At 45.4% G+C, this 24813-nt stretch overlaps 1 protein-coding gene across 1 annotated transcript in view; it reads left to right on the forward strand.

The window, feature by feature from the left end:
- The window catches only part of LOC132350387 (phosphoinositide 3-kinase adapter protein 1), a 96615-nt gene that overhangs the window by 59642 nt on the left and 12160 nt on the right, over positions 1 to 24813 (forward strand). Inside the window, exons 8-13 of the mRNA XM_059899561.1 lie at positions 3805 to 3900; positions 7946 to 8143; positions 11604 to 11669; positions 13514 to 13719; positions 16539 to 16611; positions 23139 to 23294. Of these exons, the coding sequence (XP_059755544.1) occupies positions 3805 to 3900; positions 7946 to 8143; positions 11604 to 11669; positions 13514 to 13719; positions 16539 to 16611; positions 23139 to 23294 (795 nt within the window). The remainder of the gene's footprint in view (positions 1 to 3804; positions 3901 to 7945; positions 8144 to 11603; positions 11670 to 13513; positions 13720 to 16538; positions 16612 to 23138; positions 23295 to 24813) is intronic.

Genomic DNA, 24813 nt, shown 5'->3' on the forward strand with positions numbered 1-24813 from the left:
TGCCCTCACCAGGTTCTTAGAGATGCTGGAGCCTGAGGGGGCTGTGGTTTCCTGGAGGATGCAGCACTGGGCATGACAGAGCCCAACGATAGGCCCACAAAACTTCTCCCTCCCCTCATCTCTAGGGGTGTCTGATGCAAGCAAGTCTTTCCTTCGGGGTCTTTTCCTCTGTGTTTTATTGGTTTGTGAATGAAGAGTCTCAAAAGTTGGCTGGGTCAGGGTCAGGCAGCTAAGGGGTGAGGGATTGTAGGGGTAGGAGTCAGGAGGGTAGAGGAGGGTCCTGCTCCCAGCAAGGCACACCTGTAGGATATGTCTTTCTTCCCAGTTTTCTAACTCCATGAGAAACATGTTCCATAAAACCACAATTAAGCAATTTAAATAGAAATCTCAAATAAGTGACATTTTTCTGGTCTTGAATTTTTAAGGAATGAATTGTGAGTTCTTAGAAATTTTTTTTAATATTTATTTATTTATTTATTTTGGCTGTGCCGGGTCTTAGTTGCGGCATGTGGGATCTTTAGTTGCAGCATGTGGACTTCTTAGTTGCGGCATGCATGTGGGATCTAGTTCCCTGACCAGGGATCGAACCTGGGCCCTCTGCATTGGGAGCTCAGAGTCTTACCACTGGACCACCAGGGGTGTCCCAGAAATTTATTTTTAAAATTAAAACACTTCTAGGTATGTTTCAGGATCAGTACAGTCACCCTAATCTCTCTACAGTTTACTTTATAGAATTCAGTGTTGACAAGAGAAGTTCACTGAATTAACAGTTTACTCATTTGGAATCACAGGGCTTTGGACCAGAGGGTATCAAGGTACATTATATTAAATGTAATGTCTCCACTGCACATATTTCAAGAAACATTAAACTGAAAAGGTAGAAAAAGGGAATTGGTTTATCGTCCCTTTTTTTGGATAATATTTAAGGTAACAAAAACATGATCAGAGCTCTGCATTTCTTTCCTTTATTTTTTAAATAGGATAAAAAAACTAGAATATAAAAAGATGAACAGTGAAAAAAACCTTTTTCCAGTCCTTGTCTGTCATCTTTCTAGTTCCAGGAAACCATTGATCTTAAGTTCTTATATCTCCTTCCAGAGTTTCTTTTTCTGCATATACAAGAAAATACAAAAATAGAATCTTATTTTCCCCTTTTGGGGGCAAAAGGTAGCATATTAATTTTCAAAAATGTTGTATTTCTTGAAGATTCTGATTCATCAAGAATATGTGTTTTTTTTTCTTTTGTCTCAGATCTTTTTTTAAAAAATTACGTATTATAGCCCCCTATGAACCCCCTCTGGAACCTGATTGTCCTCCCTCCCTCCCAGAGGTAACCACTACCATGAACTCAACATTTATCCTTTCCAGCATTTCAGCATGTTTTCATATGTTTACTAGATATTTATGAATTCATAAACTACATGTAGTATCATTTTATAGGCCTTAAAACTTTATATAAACTACTTTATATACTGAAAACTACTTTATATAAAATACTTTATATACTGCAAACACCAGTCTGCAACTTTTTCACTCAACATTATGTTTTGTTTTGTTTTATGGTCACAAAATTTATATTTAGATTATCAAAAGATTGTCAAAGGTTGAAACAAGGTCGGGTAAGAGCTATGCTATGTAATAATGTAATATCTGGTCACTGGAAAGTTTCAAAATCAGTATGGACTTCCCTGGTGGCACAGTGGTTAAGAATCCAGCTGCCAGGGCTTCCCTGGTGGCGCAGTGGTTGAGAATCTGCCTGCCAATGCAGGGGACACGGGTTCGAGCCCTGGTCTGGGAAGATCCCACATGCCGCGGAGCAACTGGGCCCGTGAGCCACAACTACTGAGCCTGCGCGTCTGGAGCCTGTGCTTTGCAAGAAGAGAGGCCGCGATAGTGAGAGGGCTGCGCACCGCGATGAAGAGTGGCCCCCGCTTGCCGCAACTGGAGAAAGCCCTCGCACAGAAACGAAGACCCAACACAGCCAAAAAATAATAATAATAAAAATAAATAAATAAATAAATAAAGGAGTTCCTTTAAAAAAAAAAAAAAACGAATCCACCTGCCAATGCAGGGGACACAGGTTTGAGCCCTGGTCCAGGAAGATCCCACATGCTGCGGAACAGCTAAGCCTGTGCGCCACAACTACTGACCCTGCACTTTAGAGCCCACGAGCCACAACTACTGAAGCCCACGTGCCACAACTACTGAAGCCCGTGCGCCTAGAGCCCGTGCTCCGCAACAAGAGAAGCCACCGCAATGAGAAGCCTGCGCACCACAACGAAGAGTAGCCCCCGCTCGCCGCAACTTAGAGAAAGCCCGCGCGCAGCAAGGAAGACCCAATGCAGCCAAAAATAAATACATAAAGAAATAAATAAATTTAAAAAAAAATCAGTATGTTTTATAATTAAAAAATCAGTAATCTGGTAATTGACAGGTGAGCCATAATTTTTTTTAATAACCTGAAATTATTTTTGCTTTGGGAATCTAATTGTACATACTTGCTCATAATTACCTAGGCCTTTTAAAAAAGTGCTGATAGGGTTTTTCTCATATATGAATGCAACAGAAGCCACTATGGATAATTTCGAAGACAATGAAAAGTGTAAAATAGAAAATAAAATATCCATGGTCTGAAATGTCCATGACCTATCCATACTACTTCAGAAATAGCCACTATATACATTTTGATGTATTTCTTTCCAGGCTTTTTTTCTATGTACATACAGATATTTTGTTTCAAAACTAGGATTATGTCACGTGAAGTTCATTATCCTTAACATAACTTTATGACCATGACCTCTTTTCAATTAATATTCTTGGAAAATGTGATATAAATATAAATATTTCATACAAATTCACCAGACTGTATTTAACTGGTCCCCAAAGATCAAAGTAGTAGGAACAGTATATCTGTGTGTACTGATTAAATTCAAATGATTTTTTTTCTCAAAGTATACTATTCAACTTCAAACTACATATTTTGCCTAAGCAAACAAGTCCCCAGTAACTGTGTGATATGCCTTACTGAACGCAACCTCTTGATATTATCAAAGTTCTACTTTTAACACAAGGCTGAAATTTTGCTCCCAAAATGCATACTTCAGAGTCATATAGTAACGTAAAGTAATGTTGGTTACTAAGGTTTTAGTAGAATCTGCTGTGTCAATTGAATAGTTTTCACACACAGTTTTGGTCCCCATGGGTTTATGCTTAATAGTGAAAAACCAAAGGTCTATGTGCTTCTTCCTTATAAATGACCAATTGCATGAATGACCTAAAAATAGAGTTCTGGTTGTTATGTTTTTGAGATGGTACTATGTTGATAGAGTGGCTCCCATACATTCTTTTTAACTGTTGAAAATGGTTCATTGTTTAAATAAATTACGATTTATCTATTCTTTGTTGTTTCTGCCTCCAATTATTTGTTGTTGTCGGTTTTTTTTTTGCTGTTATAAAGACTACAGTTATATATTTAAAAATTAAGCTAATTCTTTCAAACACAAATGAGCATATCTATACCTTTTGAGTCCTGTGGTCTAGGAAAGGGCCTGAAGGTTGTACATGTTGCTCTCCTTTATACCCCATATTTACTGAGTGTCCTTATTGAGTAGGTAGATAATTGGATGTATGGATGCATGCATGGACCTATGGATGCATGGGTGATTAGATGGATGGATGGGTAGATGGATGGTTTAATGAATTCTTGAATCTCTTGATTTGTCAAACCTTGTATATCCACTTATAAAATGTCCTTGCCTGTGTGGAAGAACAACATATAAACTCTTAGTCTCCTTTCCCTTCTAGATGTTGAAATGCTTCAGGCCAGTACATCTAATCCAATCCCTGGAGATGGTTTCTCTCGGACCACTAAGGATTCTATGATCCGCAAGTTTTTAGAAGGTAAATTGCAGCAGTGAGCAGGGAAGCAAAAAGAGGGAAAGAGAAATAAATGTAAGATATTGCCTGGCTCGCTATGAGGGTTGCTCCACTCAAGGAATGGGCTGCCATGTACATGGCACATGGTGTGCTTGAAGGCACTCTATTCCCATGAGCTCCCCCATCAGCCTATTACAAGTAAGCCAGAAGTTCCCACCACTGGAGCCACTGCTTTGGGTAAACAAGTTGCCTTTAGCAAAATCTCATTTTAAATACACTTGTTTATTTTTATTTTACCAAAATTTAATGAGTACCTACTATGAGCAAAGCACTATTTTAGTTGTTGGGCTAGGGGACACAAGGAAAATAAGATATAATCAATACCCTCAAGAGACTTTACTTTCTGGTGAAGGAGGAGAACATAGGGGAACATACACAGGTATTATTAAGTCAAGGCTGTATTGGAGAGTGATTATATATATGTTGTCCAGTTTTCCCACTATTTATGAAGAGATTGTCTTTGCCCCCCATGTATTCTTGGCTCCTTTGTCATAAATTAATTGATCATATAAGCATGAGTTTATTTCTGGGCTTTCTATTTGTTTCATTGATCTACATTAGTCCATTTTTATGCCAATACTATACTGTTTTGATTACTATAGCTTTATAGTATGGTTTGAAATCAGGGAGTGTGATACTTTCAGCTTTGTTCTTCTTTCTGAAGATTGCTTTGGCTATTTGGGGTCTTTTGTGTTTCCGTACACATTTTAGAATTATTTGTCCTAGTTCTTTGAAAAATGCCATTGGTATTTTCTTAGAGATTGCATTGAATCCATAGTTTGCCTTGGGTAGTATGGTCATTTTAACAATATTAATTCTTCCAATGCATGAATGTGGTATATCTTTCCATTTATTTGTGTTGTCTTCAGTTTCTTTCATAAATGTCTTATAATGTTCAGAGTACAGGTCTTTTACCTCTTTGGTTAGATTTATTCCTAGGTAGTTTATTCTTTTTGATGCAATTGTAATTGGGATTGTTTTCTTAATTTCTGTTTCTTATAGTTTATTATTAGTGAACACAACAGATTTCTGTATATTAATTTTGTATTCTGCAACTTAACTGAATTCATTTACTAGTTCTAATAGTTTTTTTTTTTTTTGGCTGTGTTGGGTCTTCGTTGCTGTGCACGGGCTTTCTCTAGTAGCGGCGAGCGGGGGCTACTCTTCGTTGCAGTGCGTGGGCTTCTCATTGCGGTGGCTTCTCTTGTTGTGGAGCACAGGCTCTAGGCACGTGGGCTTCAGTAGTTGCGGCACGTGGGCTCAGTAGTTGTGGCTCACGGGCTCTAGAGCACGGGCTCAGTAATTGTGGCTCACGGGCTTAGTTGCTCCGCGGCATGTGGGATATTCCCGGACCAGGGATCGAACCCGTGTCCCCTGCATTGGCAGGCAGATTCTCAACCACTGCGCCACCAGGGACGCACCACTAGTTCTAGTAGTTTTTTGATGACATCTTTAGGATTTCCTATATACAGTATCATGTTATCTGCAAACAGTGACCGTTTTCTCTTTCCTTTCTGATTTGGATTCCTTTTATTTCTTTTTAAAAAAAATTTATTTATGTTTTATTTTATTTATTTTTGGCTGTGTTGTGTTTTTGTTGCTGTGTGCGGGCTTTCTCTAGTTGTGGTGAGTGGGGGCTACTCTTCATTGCGGTGAACAGGCTTCTTATTGCGGTGGCTTCTCTTGCTGCGGAACAGGGGCTCTAGGCACATGGGCTTCAGTAGTTGTGGCTCGTGGGCTTAGTTGCTCTGTGGTATGTGGGATCTTCCCAGACCAGGGCTTGAACCCGTGTCCCCTGCATTGGCAGCCGGATTCTTTTTTTTTTTTTAATTTATTTTATTTATTTATCTTTGGCTGCGTTGGGTCTTCGTTGCTGTGCGTGGGCTTTCTCTATGTGCGGTGAGCAGGGGCTACTCTTCGTTGTGATGCACGGTCTTCTCATTGCGGTGGCCTTCTCGTGTTGCAGAGCATGGGCTCTAGGTGTGCAGGCTTCAGTAGTTGTGGCTCGCAGGCTCAGTAGTTGTGGCCCACAGGCTTAGTTGTTCCGCGGCATGTGGGATCCTCCCGGACCAGGGCTCGAACCCTTATCCCTGCACTGGCAGGCAGATTCTTAACCACTGCGCCACCAGGGAAGTCTCACAACCCTGAATTTTTACCTGCCTCCATGTTTAATGTCTTTGATTTCATATTTCACATCTATCTGTTTTGTGTATCCCTCAGCTACTTATTGTGGATATAGATGATTTTAATACTTTTGTCTTTTAACCTTCCTACTAGCTTTATAAGTGGTTGATCTGTATATTTACTGTATATTTGCCTTTATCAATGAGATTTTTCTTTTTTTAATTTTCATATTTCTAGTTGTGGTATTTTCTTTTCTGCTTAGAGAAGTCCCTTTAACACTTTCTGTAAAGCCAGCTTAATGGTGCTGAATTCTTTTAGCTTTTGCTTGTCTGTAAAACTCTTTATCTCTCCTTCAAATCCAATGATATCCTTTCTGGGTAGAGTATTCTTGGTTGTAAGCTTATTTTTATCATGTTAAATATGATATCACTCCCTTCTGGCCTGCAAAATTTCTGCTCAAAAGCAGCTGGTATTCTTATGGGAGTTCCCTTATACTTAAATAGTTGCCTTTCCCTTGCTGCTTTTTTTTTTTTTTTAATTTATTTTATTTATTTTTCTTTGGCTGAATTGGGTCTTTGTTGCTGCAGGCGGGCTTTCTCTAGTTGTGGTGAGTGGGGGCTACTCTTCGTTGAGGTGCGTGGGCTTCTCATTGCAGTGGCTTCTCTTGTTGCGGAGCACGGGCTATAGGCGTGCGGGCTTCAGTAGTTGTGGCTCGTGGGCTCAGTAGTTGTGGCTCGCAGACTCTAGGGCGCAGGCTCAGTAGTTGTGGCTCACGGGCTTAGTTGCTCCACGGCATGTGGGATCTTCCCGGACCAGGGCTCGAACCTGTGTCCCCTGCATTGGCAGGCAGATTCTTAACCACTGCACCACCAGGGAAGCCCTCCCTTGCTGCTTTTAATATTCTCCCTTTATCTTTAATTTTTGCCATTTTAATTACAATGTGTCTTGGTGTGGACCTTTTTGGGTTGATCTTGTTTGGGACTCTCTATGCTTCCTGGACCTGAATGTCTGTTTCCTTTCCCAGGTTAGGGAAGATTTCATCTATTATTTCTTCAAATACATTCTCTGCCCCTTTTGCTCTCTTTTCTCCTTCAGAGACCCAATAATGGGAAAGTTAGTATGCTTGATGTTGTCTCAGAGATCTCCTAAACTATCCTCATTTTTTTAAATTCATTTTTCTTTTTTTCTGTTCAGCTTGAGTGATTTCCACTATTCTGTCATCCAGTTCAATGATCTGTTCCTCTGTATTATCTCATCTACTATTAATTCCTTCTAGTGTATTTTAAAATTTCAGTTATTGTATCCTTCAGATCTGTTTGGTTCCTTAAATTTTCGAGCTCTTTCTTAAACTTCTCACTGTGTTCATCCAGTCCTCTCCCAAGTTCATTGAACATCTTTATGATCATTATCTTGAACTCTTTATCAAGTAGATTGCTTATCTCCACTTTGCTTAGTTCTTCTTCTGGGGTTTTTCTTGTTCCTTCATTTAGAATATATTTCTCTGTCCCTCATTTTGCCTAATTCTCTCTTTTAATTTTTGTGTATTAGGTAGCTTGGTGATGTTTCCCAATCTTAGAGTGGTGGCCTTAGGTAGCAGATGTCTGTGGGGCCCAGTAGCACACTCCCCTCTGGTCACCAGAGCTATATGCTCTAGTGGTGCCCCCTACATGGGCTACATGGGCCTTTCTGTTGTGGCAGGGCCAACTACTGTGGGTGTGCAGGTAGGTGGGGCTGGCCCCCGGCCTGGTTGGCTGCCAGACCCTACCTAATGTGGAGGCAGCCAGCTTGCTGATGTGCAGGGCTGGGTCCCAGGGCAGCTGGCTGCATGACTTGGGGGTCCCAGGGTTTGACAATTGCTTTCAGTCACCTTTCTCTCTGTTTCTAGGCAACAGCGTGAGAATGTCCAGTTTGGAGAGGGAGGTACACCATCTTGGTCAGGAAGAAGATGTTTATCACACAGTGGATGATGATGAGGCCTTTTCCGTGGACTTGGCCAACAGGCCCCCTGTCCCAGTGCCCAGGCCAGAGGCCAGTGCTTCTGGCACTCACCAGCTGTCTGACAATGAACCATACATTTCTAAAGGCAAGTGTGGCAGGGAATGATGCACAGTGGGGTCTTCAGAGCCTCTCAGCAGAAATTCCCTGGATCCTCTACCTCCTGAACCATTGCTCAAGACCATTCCCTTCTGAATGGTCTCCAACCAGCCCCAGGAGACAGAGTCAGAGCTTGGGGCAGATTCTGGAACTAGACTAGGGGCAGTGGTCAGATTCAGTTCTGGCCTTCCTGGAGGAATTTATGCATAGTGTGAAGACAGAGATAAACAAGATGTCCCTCTACTCCAAATGGCAAGATCCCTGGTAAATTTTTATCTCCTGAAACTCTCATTATTATTGTTATTAATTTTTAATAGTTAACATTTATTGAAATCTACCAAGAGTGCTCTATTTGGAATATGTCATAATAATCTATTAGGTAAGGGCCATTATCATCCCCATTTTACAGATGAGGAAAATGTAAGCCCTCATTTTTGAGGCTTCCAGAGGTCACTTGATTACCAAGTAGCAGAGCCAGGATTTGAACTCAAGGAGCCAGGATTTGAACTCAAGGAGTCTAACTCCACAAACTTGGCTTTCAGCCACAATGCTATGCTGTGTACCTATGTACATTGATAAAAGTTGGTGATAATTGGGTTTTGACCCATAATGATCCCTGGGACATTAGTTAGATGCTGATAGCATTGTCAGTTTCACTATCTTTCAGGACTTGATTTTATTAATATGATTACAAGTACTGTAAGAGTATAGGAATTGCCAGATCTGTGCACCTGACCTCCATTCCATTTTTTTTTTAATAAATTTATTTACTTATTTATTTATTTATATTTGGCTGCGTTGGGTCTTTGTTGCTGTGCGCGGGCTTTCTCTAGTTGCGGCAAGTGGGAGCTACTCATTGCGGTGCGCGGGCTTCTCATTGCGGTGGCTTCTCTCGTTGCGGAGCACGGGCTCTAGGCACGTGGGCTTCAGTAGTTGTGCCGCACGGGCTTAGTTGCTCCGCGGCATGTGGGATCTTCCCGGACCAGGGCTCAAATCTGTGTCCCCTGCATTGGCAGGAGGATTCTTAACCACTGCGCCGCCAGGGAAGTCCTTCCATTCCATTTTTAATAGTATAAGCAGGTTGTGGAAGGTATGGCAAAGATTATAAACTGGGGAAGATAGCCCTCAACCAGAGCCCCAGGTAGTTGGGCTGGGCTTGTCAAATAAAGTACAGCATGCCTCGTTAAGTATGAATTTAAGACAAACAGCAAATAATTTTTTAGTGTAAGTGTGTCCCAAATATTGCACTCTTTTTTTCAGTTTTGGTTTTGGTTTGTTAAATCTGGCAACCTTAAATTGGGTAGAAATACAGTGGGGGGATATTATATATTGCCTAGTGCCATCAATGCCCAGGGTTTGCCATCCCTTGGATGGCATCTCCTTTGGCGTGTGTAGCAGACACTCAGTGTCCTGCTTACATCCCCCCAGCTCTTTATGTTTTTGTGCTCACTGGATGGACCCTGCCTGTTAGGACCTGTGTCTTTTAGCCTGATGGCTTTCTCTGGCAGGACAGGCTGGAAGAGTTGGGGGATTATCACCCCTGGATGCAGCCCTCAACCACTGACTGAGTAGAGTTGATGGCTGAGTACCCTAGCTTACTTGCCCCTCTACTGGGAGAACTCTGGGGTTCATGCTCTACATTGCTTTCCAGAGCTCCCCAGCTTGCCCATCATGGTGACTTACTGGATAACCCACCATTTACTGCTTTATCCACTTCCCTGTCTTACCTCCATCACCTCTCACATAGTCTACATGTACTTGGATCATTGTCCCCAGGTCTGCTTCTTTTTTTTTTTTTAAGAGACATTTTTTCCAGAGTTCTTTTTTTTTTTTAAATTAATTAATTTACTTATTTATTTTTCTCTGCGTTGGGTCTTCGTTGCAGTGCACGGGCTTCTCATTGCGGAGCATGGGCTCTAGGCGCGCGGGCTTCAGTAATTGTGGCACATGGGCTCAGTAGTTGTGGCTCGCGGGTTCTAGTGCACAGGCTCAGTAGCTGTGGCGCACAGACTTAGTTGCTCAGCGGCATGTGGGATCTTCCCGGACCAGGGATCAAACCCATGTCCCCTGCGCTGGCAGGCGGATTCTTAACCACTGCACCACCAGGGAAGTCCCCCAGGTCTGCTTCTAAGGGAACCCAAATGAAGAAGCTTGCAAGTATATATTGATAATGCCTAAATGGCAGGGGGTGGGGAGAGGGTGTTGATGGTCTGGCTCATTGTGGGAAGTTCAGTTGGGAGAGGCATAGGTGGTTCCTAAAGAGCCTTGATGGACTTGCTAGGAAACTGTGAGGAGGAAAGGAAAGGAGAGGGGCAGGAGATGACAAAAAGGGCAATGGTTTGGAGTCTAGGACACCTGGATTCAAGTCTCAGCTCTTGCATTTTTCAGCTGTACAGTATGGAACATTGGGTAAGTCATTTCACCCTCTTTAGCCTTAGTTTCCTCATCTATAAAATGGGTATCATAATAATATATGTATACAATGATGCATAATAATACTCTGCCAGAGCCTTATTGTGAGGGTCAGATGAAATAATACATGGGGAACTATTTTATAAACTGTAAAGCACTGAGTAGACGTCCCTTGTGTTAACTAGCAAGCCAAGGTATTGCTGTCTTATTGGCATCAATCTCAAGGTTTAGATGTGAATAATAAAAGTTAACATGGAGTGCTTACATGTGCCAGGCACTATTCTCAGCACTTTCCATGTATTAACTCGTGTAATCCCCACAAAGAGGAGGGTACAATTATTATCCTCATTCTACATATCAGAAAACTGAGGCAAGAAGAGGTCAAGCCTCTTGTCTTAGGTTGTATGGCTCATAAATGGCAGAGCCAGGATTTGAACCCAGGGAGTCGTGTGCAGAGCCCAGGGAGACTTAATCACTGTGCAGTCCTACCACTGAGTGAACGCTTGTCATTTCCCAGTTTTCCCTACAAGTCTTTATGTGTCCCTTGTGCATGACTGACTTCATCTAAGTCCCTTTGGAGCCTTGCACATATTTTACCTGTTCCACTGCTCTGAGTTCTGTCTTATGGCACTTGTTGACATGTAAAGTGGCACTTCCTTTTATTCTCAAACTTCAAGGTGTTCCACGGCTCACTTCAGTATTCAAGGATCCAGAAAAGGGTAATCTTGTTCACCTTACCCTTTTCTTTAATGATCTCATAAATGCTGATCATGTCCTCTGACTGGCTTTGTCTTTCTGATTTGAGACCTTGTTGGTTTGGTCTGTCTTCGTTTCATAATCCCTATAGCTTCTGCTCATTGGTTGCCTCCTAAAGTTTTGGTTTATAGAACTGCATACAGTGGTCCAAGTTGTGATCCATTATTATTATTTTTTTGTACAAGATTTTGGTAATTTTTTTGGTAAATGTATAAAATATTATAAAGCCTTTTAGAAAGAGATCTTATTTGGCTTTACTTAGAATAATCTTTATCTCATAGTTTTTGCAGAAAAAAGTCAAGAGCGGCCTGAGAATTTCTACGTTACCTCAGAGAGCATCAGGAAAGGTCAGCAGATGTCCTCAGCTTCCTTTTGTATGACCTGAACTTCTGGGTGGTGGAAGTGTTCATGTTTCAGTGACTTCCAGGTGTAACAGCTCCTTATCCTTGAAAAACAGAGAGGTCCAAGAGATACCGGAAGTGGAGCTGTACTGATGGTAAAGGGAGAGGAGAAGAGATTGGGGTGCCTTAGAACACCGTACAAATTGATCATACCAACAACATTAATACCCTAGAAAGTGTCTGTAACGGCACACTAAAGTACAATTTAAACATTGAGACTGATACCAACAGGATGAAAGTGGGCAGCCCAGCACCCAATCTTTACCTAGTGATGCAGCCCTACCGTGCTATTTACCTACCCTATCTGTATTAGCTAAACTATACTTTAATTCAACTTTTATTTGAGGCATTTTGCTTGCCACTGGGTGACATTTTTCTTTTTTTTCCAAAGACCTTTTAAGGAAGCTTGAGGAGATAAGTATTCTTTTGTTCTTGATTAGTTTCCTTGTGCTAAAGAGAGGCATTCAGTATTATCCCATTGATGATTCTTCTGAAAAGGAACTATGACACCATCTAAACGTCTGAAAGCTTCCCTAAGGACTTCGGTGGTAGGAGATTGGAACTGATTGACTTTTGCATTTTTTTTTTTGTCCCCACACTCCATCTCCCAACACAATTAAGACAGCCTGGAAGAGGGCAAACCTGGGAGAAAGGTATGTCAGTGTGTGTAGACAGATGAGTAAATGGTTGGTAAGAATGATACATTAGCTTCTTTGAAGCTTTTTCAATACCCACTGGTGAAGTCATCTCTCTTTTTCCTTCATACCGTATCCCTGAATCACAATGCTCACATGGGGTCCTGCTGGAGAAATTTAGAATCAAAGATAGCCCTACAGGAAATGAGCAGTGAAATGTCAAGTCGTTTTCATATGCTCCAGTGGCCCCATCACCTCTTCAAGTAGCTCTTTCCCCACAGAACTTAGTGGAGTCACAGAGCCTGGAGAGAGAGGAGTTGGCTTCATACTTCCCTAGAATATCCAAAGCAGAGAACTATACATTTTTAATACGGAGGAGAGGTTGGCACACGAACAACCCAAGGAGAGTCAGCTGGGACCCAGAACCTAATTTTTACCTGGTGATATTGGACTGGGTCATGATTCTATTAGCACTCCAGTCTCCTCAGGCAGTTCATACCCATAGGTCCACAATCACTGTGCCCCATGCTGCTTGGAGGCAGGGAGGATGGGGAGGGCTGGAAGTGGTGCTGGGAGAAGCAGCCTGGTTAGACTTTCCTGTATATTCTCTTCTGGAGTGGATTTTAGTCTAAATCAGTGATTCTCAATTGGGGGTGATTTCTCCTCCACTCCCCACCCCCCAACCTGCCAGAGGACATTTGGCAACGTCTGGGACATTTTTTGTTGTCACAACTGAGGAAGGGGATGCTATTGCCATCAAGTGGGCAGAAGCCAGGGATGAGGCTAAACATCCTACAGCGTACGAGACAGCTACACAACACCAACAAAGAATTATCTAGTTTAAAATGTCGATAGTGCCAAGGTTGAGAAATGCTGGTCTAAAGGCTTCTCAGTAATTCATGTTGACTCACTCCGTGGATGCCTTACTTCCTAAAATGGTGTGGCCTTGTCTACTTCAGTGTCACAGGATTTGAAATTATTAGCTGCTTCCCTCTCTCTGATTCCATGTCATATCTCCCTTTTCTCGGTTCCACATGTAACTGTTCTTTTGAGACACATCCTCTTGAGCCCATGACCAGCCTCATTAACCCCGCTCATCCGGTCGGCTCTCCCCAGCGGCGGTGCTGTCAAGCTGAGTTTCTCCATCCTTTCCAGAGCCACCTGTCAGACCCTGGAGGGACAGGCCTCAGTCAAGCGTGTATGACCCATTTGCTGGGATGAAAACTCCAGGCCAGCGGCAGCTTATTACCCTCCAGGAGCAGGTGAAGCTGGGCATCGTCAACGTGGATGAGGCCGTGCTCCACTTCAAAGAGTGGCAGCTCAACCAGAAGAAGCGGTCTGAGTCCTTTCGTTTCCAGCAGGTAACTGGCTCCAGATGGACTTTGTTTTATGTCTGTTTCTCTGCTAGACAGTGGAGGAGGGCTGGGTCCGTGGCTGTCTTGTGTATTGCTGTAACTGCACACCTGTGACTGGGCCTGAGAACATGTTTGGGTATCACGGTGTGTCAGTGCATATGTGTATTTGTCACCTGTTGTCTGTAACCACGTGGCTCCCTGGCTGAGAGCTGGATGGCTTTTCTTGTTGTCGTGAGGCTAGAGATCAGGAACCAAGACTCAACTGCAAGGCCCAGTTCTGCGCCTGCCTCTTCCCTCTGTGTGTGGCCCTATACTTTTGCTTTCCACCTTTTTTCTCAGAGGTCTTCTCTCTACTCCTACTGCCAACACTCCCACAGAACTATCATACTTCAGAACTCAAAGAGAACTTGGACAGCTCCCAAGAATTATGATTAAGTGAACAAAACAAGTCTCAGACATAAAACCACTCAAGTTAAAACACACTCACATGCATACACATCCCCCCCCACACACACAAACATACACATACACACAGACATACACACACAAACTGTAGGCATGTATGCAAATGCAAAGGCAAAAATCTGGGAACGGCTAGCCCACGCCCATCCGAATGGCTACCACTCAAGAGGAGACTGGGATTGGAGGGCTGGGCTGTCGGGAGACTCTTGCTATTAGCATGAGGATATGTAACTCCACACAGTGAGAAGTGGGGACATGAGTCCTAAAGCTGCATTTGTCCATCTCTGACAACAATCTGAGGCACTGTGCTAAGCGTTGAGTGGACCTAATCTCTTCTACCCCTCACAGCCTGTGTTGAAATAAGTGTCATTGCTCCCATTTTACAGAAAAGTGAGGCCAGAGAGGTGAGGAGGCAGAGTCAGGATTCAAACGAGCCCTTTCTCACTCCAGAGCCTGTGCACCCTGCACTACACCTTCTGCCTTCTGAGCGCTCCCTTAAACAGGGTCACCTGCTCTCCCAGCCTGTCCTCCTCCCTTTGGGGGTCTGGATGCAGGAACCCAGGGCCCTCGTCACCCAGGAGACCCAGGGAGGCTGAAGGGCTGCGGGGAACAGGCTGGTCCTGGCCAAACACCGATTTTCTTTCTCCTTGCCAAGTTGGTGCCACGTGGCACAGTAGTTAGGAGAAGCCAGGACTCTGAAGCCAGGCAGCCTGAGTTCAGCCTTATTCTGCCTCTTCGGGCTGGATGACCTTGGCCTCTCTGTACCTCCACTCTCCCATCTCTGAAATGTGAAGGGAGAGGACTAGACTATGTAAACCTCGTAAAGCCCTCAGCACGCCTGACACACAGTAAATGCTGAGTACTCCATGCTCTGACAGCCTCCTGGTGCTTCCAGAGCACCCCCCATGCAAGGACTGGAGGGTGTGAAGACTATTCCCGGGGCTGCCCCACCGTGCTTTCCCTCCACGCCTCTGTCCACCCCTCTGTCTCCTTCACTTCCCCTCCCGTGAGCAGGCACCGCCCAGGTTGCCTTCAGCTTCTCCGTGCAGGTGACTCTTGAGTCTGTGTCTCTGGTAACACCTTTCCAGCCACCAGCTGAGTGTGTCCCCTGAAGCGCCCTAGACCTGCAGCACATCCAACAGCAAACCGTCCCTCGAGGCTGCTGCCCTTTCCCGACGCCCTGTGTCTGTTCACTGCACTGTTATCTTCCAGACGCTGAAGTTCAGGCATCACCCTCTCTTGGGCTCGTCTTCCACACCCCCAGCATCCAGCCAGCTGTGTGTCTCGCTTGGTCTTTCTCCGTCACGTTCTTCCCTTGCCTCTGCTCCTTTCTTTGCATTCCCTCTGCCACATCCCCGTGCTGGCCTGTATCGCCTGCCTCTGCCCTATCACATTGTCTCCTGGTGGATCTCCTTGCCTCCAACTCCTTCCCCCTTCCTCTCTGCCAGACCTTAAAGCTATGGCCAGCCCACAACTTCCCATGTTTCCCTGCTGCTTCCTAGACCAAGCTCAGTCTCTTAGCTGCAGTCACAACCCAACCCACCTTTCAGTCCTGCCTCCGTGACTCCCTCACGGGAACCTTCTGCTCCAACCAGATGGTCTGGATGTTGGTCCCTGGGGCATTTCCCTAGAATGCTCAGACACTTAACTTCAAGCTGATTGTTGTTTATTGACCAAAATAGCAACAAATCTTGACCCTCACATGTCTGTTCAACATTTATTGAATGACTGCGATAGACCAGACCGCAGGATTACAGAAAGGTCTGAGACCTGGTCTCTTGCCCTTCGAGAGCTCACAGTACCTCTGAAGAGACCACGCGCGCACACATGTGCGTGCGCACACACACACACACACAGGGTAAGGCAGTGTAGCCCAGTGGCAGATGGCATGGGCAGCAGTAAGGACTGGAGCAATATGGGAGGGGGCGCTTAGAAGGTGGGCCTTGACCCAGGCTTGGAACAAAGTCATGGAATCCATGTCCCTCAGGGTCAGGGGAATGTGTGAGAACACAGTCTCAGAGGTAGGAATGTAGGTGGAGAGCTTGTAAGCAAGTAGGAGACTGGCTTGTCTAAGGGGCGTGCAAAGTGGGTGGTGGGTTATAAGGCTGGGAAGGAGCTGAGAACCAGAGAGGAGGGGAAATACTTTGCTGTGGACAAGATGTCTTCTCTTCAGGCACAACTTCTAAGAGGGCTTGGATTTCTCTGGGAGCCGGTTGCAAATGCACTCCAGCCTCATCTGCACGTTGGAAATGTTATTGCAATGTGATATATCTTGCAAATGTCATAAAATCAGAAAGAAACTCTAATGCCCAGAGGGTATAATTCTGGTGTATATTTTTAAAATAAGCTAAATTTTTTTCCAGGAAAATCTTAAACGGCTAAGAGATAGCATCACCCGAAGACAGAGAGAGAAGCAAAAATCAGGAAAGCAGACAGGTATATGGCTTCCTGGGGGTGCTGCATGCCGGGGGACTTTGCTGTGCTCTGTTGTCCTTGACTGTCCTTTCTGCTGGGGCCTGAGTGGGCAGAATGCTTGCCCAGCACCTATCACCTGTCTATAGATCTGGGTCCCCCACTAGGCTGTGAGGTCTTTTGGGGCAACGGCTTTGTCTTGTTAATTCTATAAATCTAGTACCTGGCACATAAGGCATGTCAGCAAATGAATGAAAGGAAGGCTTGAACTCTGCATCCGTCCTCCCATGAAAGAGGATGATAATGCTTTCTCCCCAGGCACCTGACTCTCCCCTTGGCATTTAGGAAGACACTTTTTTTTTGAGCAGAGAAAAGAGAAAATCCCATTCACATAGTGTCTGTTTCTGATTCAAGCAGGGCACTGCGTCATCGGTGTCCACACCAAACGCTGCTTTGGAAGCCCCGGTCTCAGGTGCAGCAGGGCTCCTGCCATGTGTGGTGGGGACCCAATAGCAGGGCCATGGATTCCAGTTGTGCTCACCGAGGATGAGGCCCCTCTGTTCCCCTTGACCCTCCCTCCCCCAGGTGCTACCCATGTGGCACCACCACCCCTGAGCAAAGAGTGGGCATTTGCCCGCACTGCATATCCTCGCTGAGAGCCTCTGGCATGGTGTGTCTCTGTTATTTACACTGGCCTTATACCAAGAAGAGCTGGCAAGAAAAGACTTTCAGAGGCATTCAGATCTTGAATGGCACTCCATTGCGTAAAGAACTACGCTGGTGCATAACTTCTGTAGTTTGTCTCCAGCTGCCATCAACGGCCCGACTTCCCATGAACCTGGTCAGTCTGGTAATACCCTGGTCTTCAAACAGGACCTCTTCCTGCCACAGGCCCCTTGCTCATGCCTCTCCCTCCTCACCTGTATGAAACTACCAGCGCTGAGAGACCCAGCCCTGACAGCCCCTTCTCAGTGAAGCCTTCCTGGATCACTCCTGGCCATTGCACTCCTTCATTTGATCATCTATAGAACCTAGTATCCCTTCCATCCACCTGGCACTTCTTTTCTGTTGCCTCTGGTTGTTATTACTTCATTCCTTCAAACCATCAGCAATTCCCAGAAGTTCTGCCTCCAAAGTACATGTTATCATTTCTGACGACCTTCCATGCCACAGCTGCATCCAAGCCACCATCACCTCTTCCTGGATTAATGCAGAAGCCTCTTCAGTTGTCTCCCTGTGTCCATTCTTATTCCTCTACAGTTAATCCTACAAACTGTAGTCAACTACCTTTCAAAAATAAAAATCAGATGATGTCACTCTCTTGCTCAAAACCCTTGGGGGCTCTTGTCCCAAGAGTAAAATCACACTCTTCATTGTGACCTACAAGGCCCTGCATGATGTGATGCCTGAGCTCATCCTCCACTTTCCCCAACACCCTGTGTTCCAGTTGCAATGGACTGCTTTTTGTTGCTCTGTCATGCCAAGGGCATTCTGCCCAGGGCCTTTGCACTTGCTGTCCCCCCTCCACTTCTTTTCCCACATCCTTACCCACTGGCTCTTTTTCATACTTCAGAGTTAGGCCTTTCTCTCTGCCATTATCTCCAGAGTAGCCCTCCACGACTCACATCCTGTGCCATTGCTCACCCTCTTCTCACAAATCACAGACTGGAATTATGTTTCTATCCTCATGGTTACTTTCCACACCCCTTCTCCCCCCAACCCTGCCACCACCACCTGCATAAGCTCTGTGAGGACAAGAACTTGTCTGTTTTGTGCGCTGCTGAATCCCCAGCATGTAGCACAGTACGTTGGTGGAACTCAAGAAATCTCTGTTGGAATGGTTGGTTTGAGTGAAACGTTTGGTGACACCATTCATTCATTCCACAGATACTTATTGAGCACCAGGCACCCAGCCAGATACAGAGACCTGTAAGATGCGATCTTCACCATCTGGTAGCTCATGAGTTAGTCTTTTATTTGTGTAGGTCTGGTTTTCCCAGCTACAGCCTGTCCCACAATGCCTAGCACAGTGTTTTGCAAGCAATACAGCCTAGTGAATATTATTGATTTTGACTTTTTGGAAGAAGAGGGGTAAAGAGGATATAACCGTGGCAGAAGGTCAGAGGGGTCATCCTCAGTCTCCTGCCTGGGTGACTAAGTTTTAAATGTATGCTGCCACTAGCCACCCTCATACTCGGTCTGCCTCCTGTTTGAGAGGAGGAAGAAGGAGAGAAGGGAGAAAATCTGTTTCAAGAGCTGCCGTCATCCTAGAGTCAGACAATAGGGTTCTAGGTGGTAGAGGGCTGAGGTGCTTTTTAAAACTAGAGCACATGAACCCAGAGGTCAATAGAAGCCTTGATTGAATGAAACATTTCAAGCTTTTAAATATAGGTAGTGTCAAGAAAATTGCGATTTGGTGGGGCACGTGGTGTTTGCAGGCCGGCGAGTCGTAGGGTTGGAGTCATGTATGCTCAGCAGCCTGGGCTCCAGAACCGAGCTACTGGTGTCATCACACATGTACCGCCCACCCAGGCTCCACCTGGGCCCACTGGAGAGATGGAAGCAAGACAGACATGCACGCCGAGGAGTAGAGGGTTGCAGGCATGGGCCCTGGGGCCAGCAGGGTTGAGGTCAAGTTCCTGCTCACTGTTCACCCCTAACTAGCTGGGAACCATGGGCAAGATACTTCACCTGCCTGAGCCTCAGTCCTCATCTGCAAAATGGCACAAATACAAGTGCCCATCCAGTAGAGTCGCTCTGAGGATTCAATGAGTTAGGGCATAACTGGGGTCAGGCACGGTGCCTGGCACATGGAGGCACTCTAAAAACCACCCGCACACCAGCTGGCATCCTCTTAGCCAGGGCTTCCCAGGGAGAGTGCGCTGAGCTGGGACTCACCATCCAGGGGCCAGGCTTGGAATCGTGGCTTTCGACACATTATACAAAGTTCACTCAAGGCTAATCAGGCTCCGAATAAGTGATACCCACCAGTGGCTCTAGTCTAGATTAGAATGGTCAATGTCTAAATTTTTCCAAAGGAACATGGTTTAGATGCCCTACCTTCCCTGCTACCCTACTCTTCAAGAAGCAGACCCCTGACCAGGATTTGGGGGTGGTGTTGGTGAAGGGTTAAGTATTTTTACTTTTTACATCAAGGGTTTTAATTAATGTCATAACTATTAAAAGATTAAACTATGTATGATTTGACACTGAGCCAGAACGGCTGGGGACCACAAGTAGCCCACATGGGGAGAATGTTGTATCCATCAGCACCAAGAGTCTCCCTATATTTTTGTTTTTTATTTTGGTAAAATGTACATAAGACAAAATTTCCTATTTGCACGTAAACGTACAATTTGCTGGCATTGAGTACACTCAAAATAACGTACAGCCATGAACACTATCCATTTCTAGAACTTTTTCTTCCCTGACAAGGATTTGAGCTGATATGGGAGGTGATCCTAGAGAACACAGGAACGGGTGGGAAGTGAGAGAGGAAGGAAAGGCGGCCAGCAGCGTGCAGTTAGCACCATGGAGACTGCAGTTTCATCTCCCCGGAGACGCTGGGAGTCAATGGAGAACACTCTGGAAGAGTTATCCCTCCCGCGGGGCATTTAGACACCAGCTCCCGTGTCTTTGGGTGAGGCCTGCTGGGAGACGGGTGCTTGTAATCTGGCTCCCAGAGAAAGCTCAGGCAGTTGGAAGTTGGACCCTGTACTGCCTGGTGAGGCCCAAGGTCATCAGAGCATCTGCCAAAGAGAAGGCATCATTTATGGTTGAGTAAATATGATATGCTAGATCTCTGCGTAAAACTCGATTGTGTATTTAGTACATTCTAACTTGAAATTGCCTATTCTGGGGATTTTCACACTCAGGTGCTCCAATGCTGCTGCATCCATGCTTGTAGGGGTAGCAGGTAGGAACTGGGGGGCAGTTGGGGACGGGGTAGGGGAGTAGATTAGGATTGGAACAGGGTTTGGGGCCACTTACTCTGCTTCAACCATTGCAGCTCCTTTTTAAAAAATCTGTTTTCTATACTGAGCTTCTGTTTTCACTAGAGGAAAGAATCCTGCTTCACCAAAAACAAAAAAACATTTGAAAACCATCGACACAGGATAACATTGACCTATAGGAAAATTAGGGCCGATGAATGGCATTTCTGCTTGAAGGACCTTTTCCAGGAATGGAGGCCACTCCACTCAAGGACTGACTCTATTCATTTGGAAACCTCATTTGCCTTAGAAAAGAAAAACAATGGTGATTTTTCTTTAATTTGGGTTAAAAGACCAAGGACGATTAAAAAGTAACAGTCTGTTCATAATAACTTGCCAGTCTTTCTTCAGCCCTGGGGAGTTGTTTTCCTCTCACTGAGATAGTGCAGAGCGCTGATGGTGTAGGAAATCAGAGAAGGGCTGGCTGACTCCTGACTTGCTGAATGCCCTGGCCCCGTGGAGGAGAATATCAATATTTGTGTTCTGGGCGTTGTCTGTGGCCAGTGCATGGGGGGACCTGGAGGAGCAGGCTGGGTCCCAGGAGGCCTGGGTTCAGATCCCTGCTTTGTCACTGAATCACTTCATGATCCAGGACTTTTCCTTTAACCACTCTGTGCCTCAGTTTCCTCATCTGTGGTTACACCCAGCTTATCTACTTCACGGAGTAGCGGAAGTTCAAAGGAGGAATAGTAACACATGTGAATGCACTTTGGCAAAAGTACTACGCAGTATAGTGATGATAATTATTTTTCCTGGCAGTGTCCCTCTATTCAAAGAATATCAGGATTTTGTAGACATTTAGACTGACTCTACTTGATTTTTTGAACTGTTGACTCCCAACTTTTTTCCTGTGTATTTTACTTTCCTTCCTCCTCGAACTGTTCAGAGTCGAAAAATGCTTCATTGAAGTGAATTAAGCGGACAGGAACCTCCCTTTAAGAGACTGTTGTTAAACAGCTTGGTCAAAGCTGAGGGGGGAAAAAAGTGTCACCTGTTTGGGCTCTGAGCCACCATGGGCTCACACCCACGTGTGGGTACACTGGCTAGTCTCCACCCAAGTGCTTCCAAGCTTGGGTGGGTGCTTCCACTGCTCAGTTGTAACCAGGAGAGCCCAAGGACATGAAAATGATCTGTGTTCCACCGAGACCTGGAAAGCTGGGTTAGTACTAGGACCAGACACTACGCTTGGAACCAGAGTCTCTAGGATGAGGAAAGCTCGAGCTCACGCAAACCAGCAGTCCACTGTTTTAACATTCTCCATGCAGAATGTTGAGCACACTTGGTCTAACCTGTCCTCGCACCTGCGCTTGTTTACCCGTTTACCCTTCTTGGCAGACCTCTGGCTTTGGCAAGCAGAGCCACCCCTGCCGCTGTGCTCCCTGAACTTCCTGCCACACCCATCCCCTAGCAGAGGAGAGCCGAGGAGGAAGTGGGTCCTCAAAAATGAGACCACGTGTCCCCAAAAGTCCCCCCGCGCTTACACCTCATCGCAGAGGCCCCGCCCCAGGGCTTGGGAAGGTCCAGGGCCTCAAGGGGAGCCCTGTGACAGGAGATCACCCGTGGCACTCACACTTCCCTGGAGAGGAAGCTGGTTTGGGCCCGCACAGATGTTTTGTTCCACTTGTCAGCTGGAGTTGTTCCCTGCTCATAGCACCCAGGGGTGGAAATCTAGGGAGGAAGAAAGACCAACCACTGAGCAGGGCTAAGCCAGTAAAGAGGTTAGGTTAATGCTTTTCAGGGCAAAGGGATAATCTATCCTTCTGAATCTGTGGGGTCTCAAACCACTGATGAGCTTTGCAAGTCACAAAATCTTTCATGGGCCTGATGGACCTCCTTTCGTGAACTCTCTCGATCATTGCTGTCATTGTGGACCACCCACCCTTCATCCATCACTTATTAAGGGATTGAGAGGCAGTCTGAGTAGTGATTAAGGGCCTGGACTTTGGAGCCTGGGTTCAAATCCCAGCTGTCCCCCTTACTGACTGTGTGACAGGGACATGGGACACGCTATTTCACTTTTCTGTACCTTAGTTTCTATTGAGAATGTTGACAATAGTATTTATTTCATGGGTGTTGGGAGGATTCAAGGAGCTAAAAATACGGAAGCTCTTAGAACTCTGCGTGATGCACAGGATAACCTATTATTACAATCAATGGCATTCGCAACCCCTCCTCAGAAAGGGAAGTAATTCAGAGGGGTCGACTGACTTAACTCAAGCTCCACAGCTGGTGAGTGGCAGAGCCGGGGCCCCGGATCTTTCCCTAATCACATGTTCTTTCTGCTACCTGATGCAAAAGCATTTCTCTGCCCTTTCCAACATTCCTCCACCCCAACTTTCTGTCAGCAGTTGCCACACAGTAGTCTGTGGAGTTTCAGTACTGAATTGGGCAGGATCCCCCCCCCTTCCCCCTCCCTTTCTCCTCCTCCTTCCCCCTCCCCTCCCCTCCAGGCCCCCTCCAGATTCAGGTGGAGGAGGTGGGTGGGGAGAGAGCAGCCCAGCAGTTTTGTAAATGGCATCCTGGTGCCTTAAAGCTTATCCCTTTTCCCTCTAATTGCAGACTTGGAGATCACGGTCCCAATTCGGCACTCACAGCACCTGCCAGGGAAAGTGGAGTTTGGAGTCTATGAGAGTGGCCCCAGGAAAAGCGTCTTTCCCCCAAGGACAGAGCTAAGACGAGGAGACTGGAAAACAGACAGTACCTCCAGCACAGCAAGTAAGCAGGTGGCCCGCAGGTGCCTTTGGGCCATGGAAACGTGCTCTGTTATGAGCCCAGAACATCTTACTTGGAGCCTGATCTGGGCTTGGGAGGTGTAAGAAATGGGGGACATTTAGCCTGTGAGGTTTGCCTTTTTCGGGGTGCCAAAGATCCTTTATACAAATATCCCGTGAAGCCAGATTGCATGATAATTATTACTCTATTGCTTTTATAAATGAAAAATCCTAATCATAATACTTGTTAATATTTATTGAGCATTTACTATATACTGAGCCTCTTCCACAGATTCTCTGATTTAATTCTCATAATCACTCTACAGGATAGGTATTATCACCTCTGTTTACCGGGGAGGAAACTGGAAACTTAGTGCCTTCCTCTAGGTTAAATAGCTAACAAGTGGTAGCACTGGGATTTGAACTCAGGTGGACTGGATCCAGGGCCAAGACTCTTGCCTACTGTTCTTTTTGCTTCATCTGTGGGAAGGGGAAGGAAAGGGCACAAAGTCAGAGACATTAGAAAACAGTGAACTCGGATTTGAGAATTCCAACTTTATAGGAAAGTTGAGGATCTAATTTGGAAATGTCTTCCTTTTGGCTTGACAGCTTGAATAGGAGTCTGATTGCAACAAGGCAATACACGCTGATGTGCAGGCAGGAGCTGGGGCTTTGTTTCCAGATCCAGGGCAGTGTTAGCTGACTTCAGACACACCAGCTTCACAAGCCAAATAGATTGAGTTTCCCTGCTTTTGAACATTTCAGTGTTATCAAAACAGCTAGGAGAGAAGTGAAAGAGCAAGAGACAAGCTGAATTTCAGGACTCACGTCTCCGTAAATGTCAGGTGGAGGACCCCCACATGGATGTAGGAACTGGAAGGTCACCTAACCCAGGGGTTCTTAATCTTTTCTGTATCACATACCCCTTTGAGAGTCTGATATATGCTCTGGATGTGCTTCCTATAAAAATGCACATGCATGTGTTTACACACACACATGCACACACACAATTTTGCCCATCCATGGACTTAGGTCAAGAGCCTCTGAACTGTTCCCCCTCCTTACTTTATTAATTGAGTATTTGTAACCCAGAAAGGGAAAGAGTTTTGCCCAAGGTCCCACAGCCAGTCAACGGCAAAATGAGAGTAGAACCCAGCCCTTCTCTCTGCCACTGTTACCTGTTGAAACAGACCCAAAGCATATCATACAACCACATGAGAAGCCTAGACTTAACAGAGAAGAAAACCTCCCCTTACATTATGGGGGTGATAATGTGTATCACCCCCCCCCCTTTAGGCAATTTAGAGAATTCTGATAAGTTCAGAAATGGGAGTGATCACAGGTGGCAGAGGAAGCAAGGGACAGGCAGGCAGCCAACTCAGACGTGTCACAGAGGAGAGGAGAAGTGGTATAGACACTCTTGGGGTGAGTGCAGGGCTTTCTGGGGTGGGGGAAGGGGAAATTTAACAAGATAAATGCAGAGTACTCACTTCAGGTTCAGATTAATTTAAACCATTTTATGC

Source organism: Balaenoptera ricei, chromosome 16 (genome assembly GCF_028023285.1).
Source record: "Balaenoptera ricei isolate mBalRic1 chromosome 16, mBalRic1.hap2, whole genome shotgun sequence".
Classification (NCBI taxonomy): domain Eukaryota; kingdom Metazoa; phylum Chordata; class Mammalia; order Artiodactyla; family Balaenopteridae; genus Balaenoptera; species Balaenoptera ricei.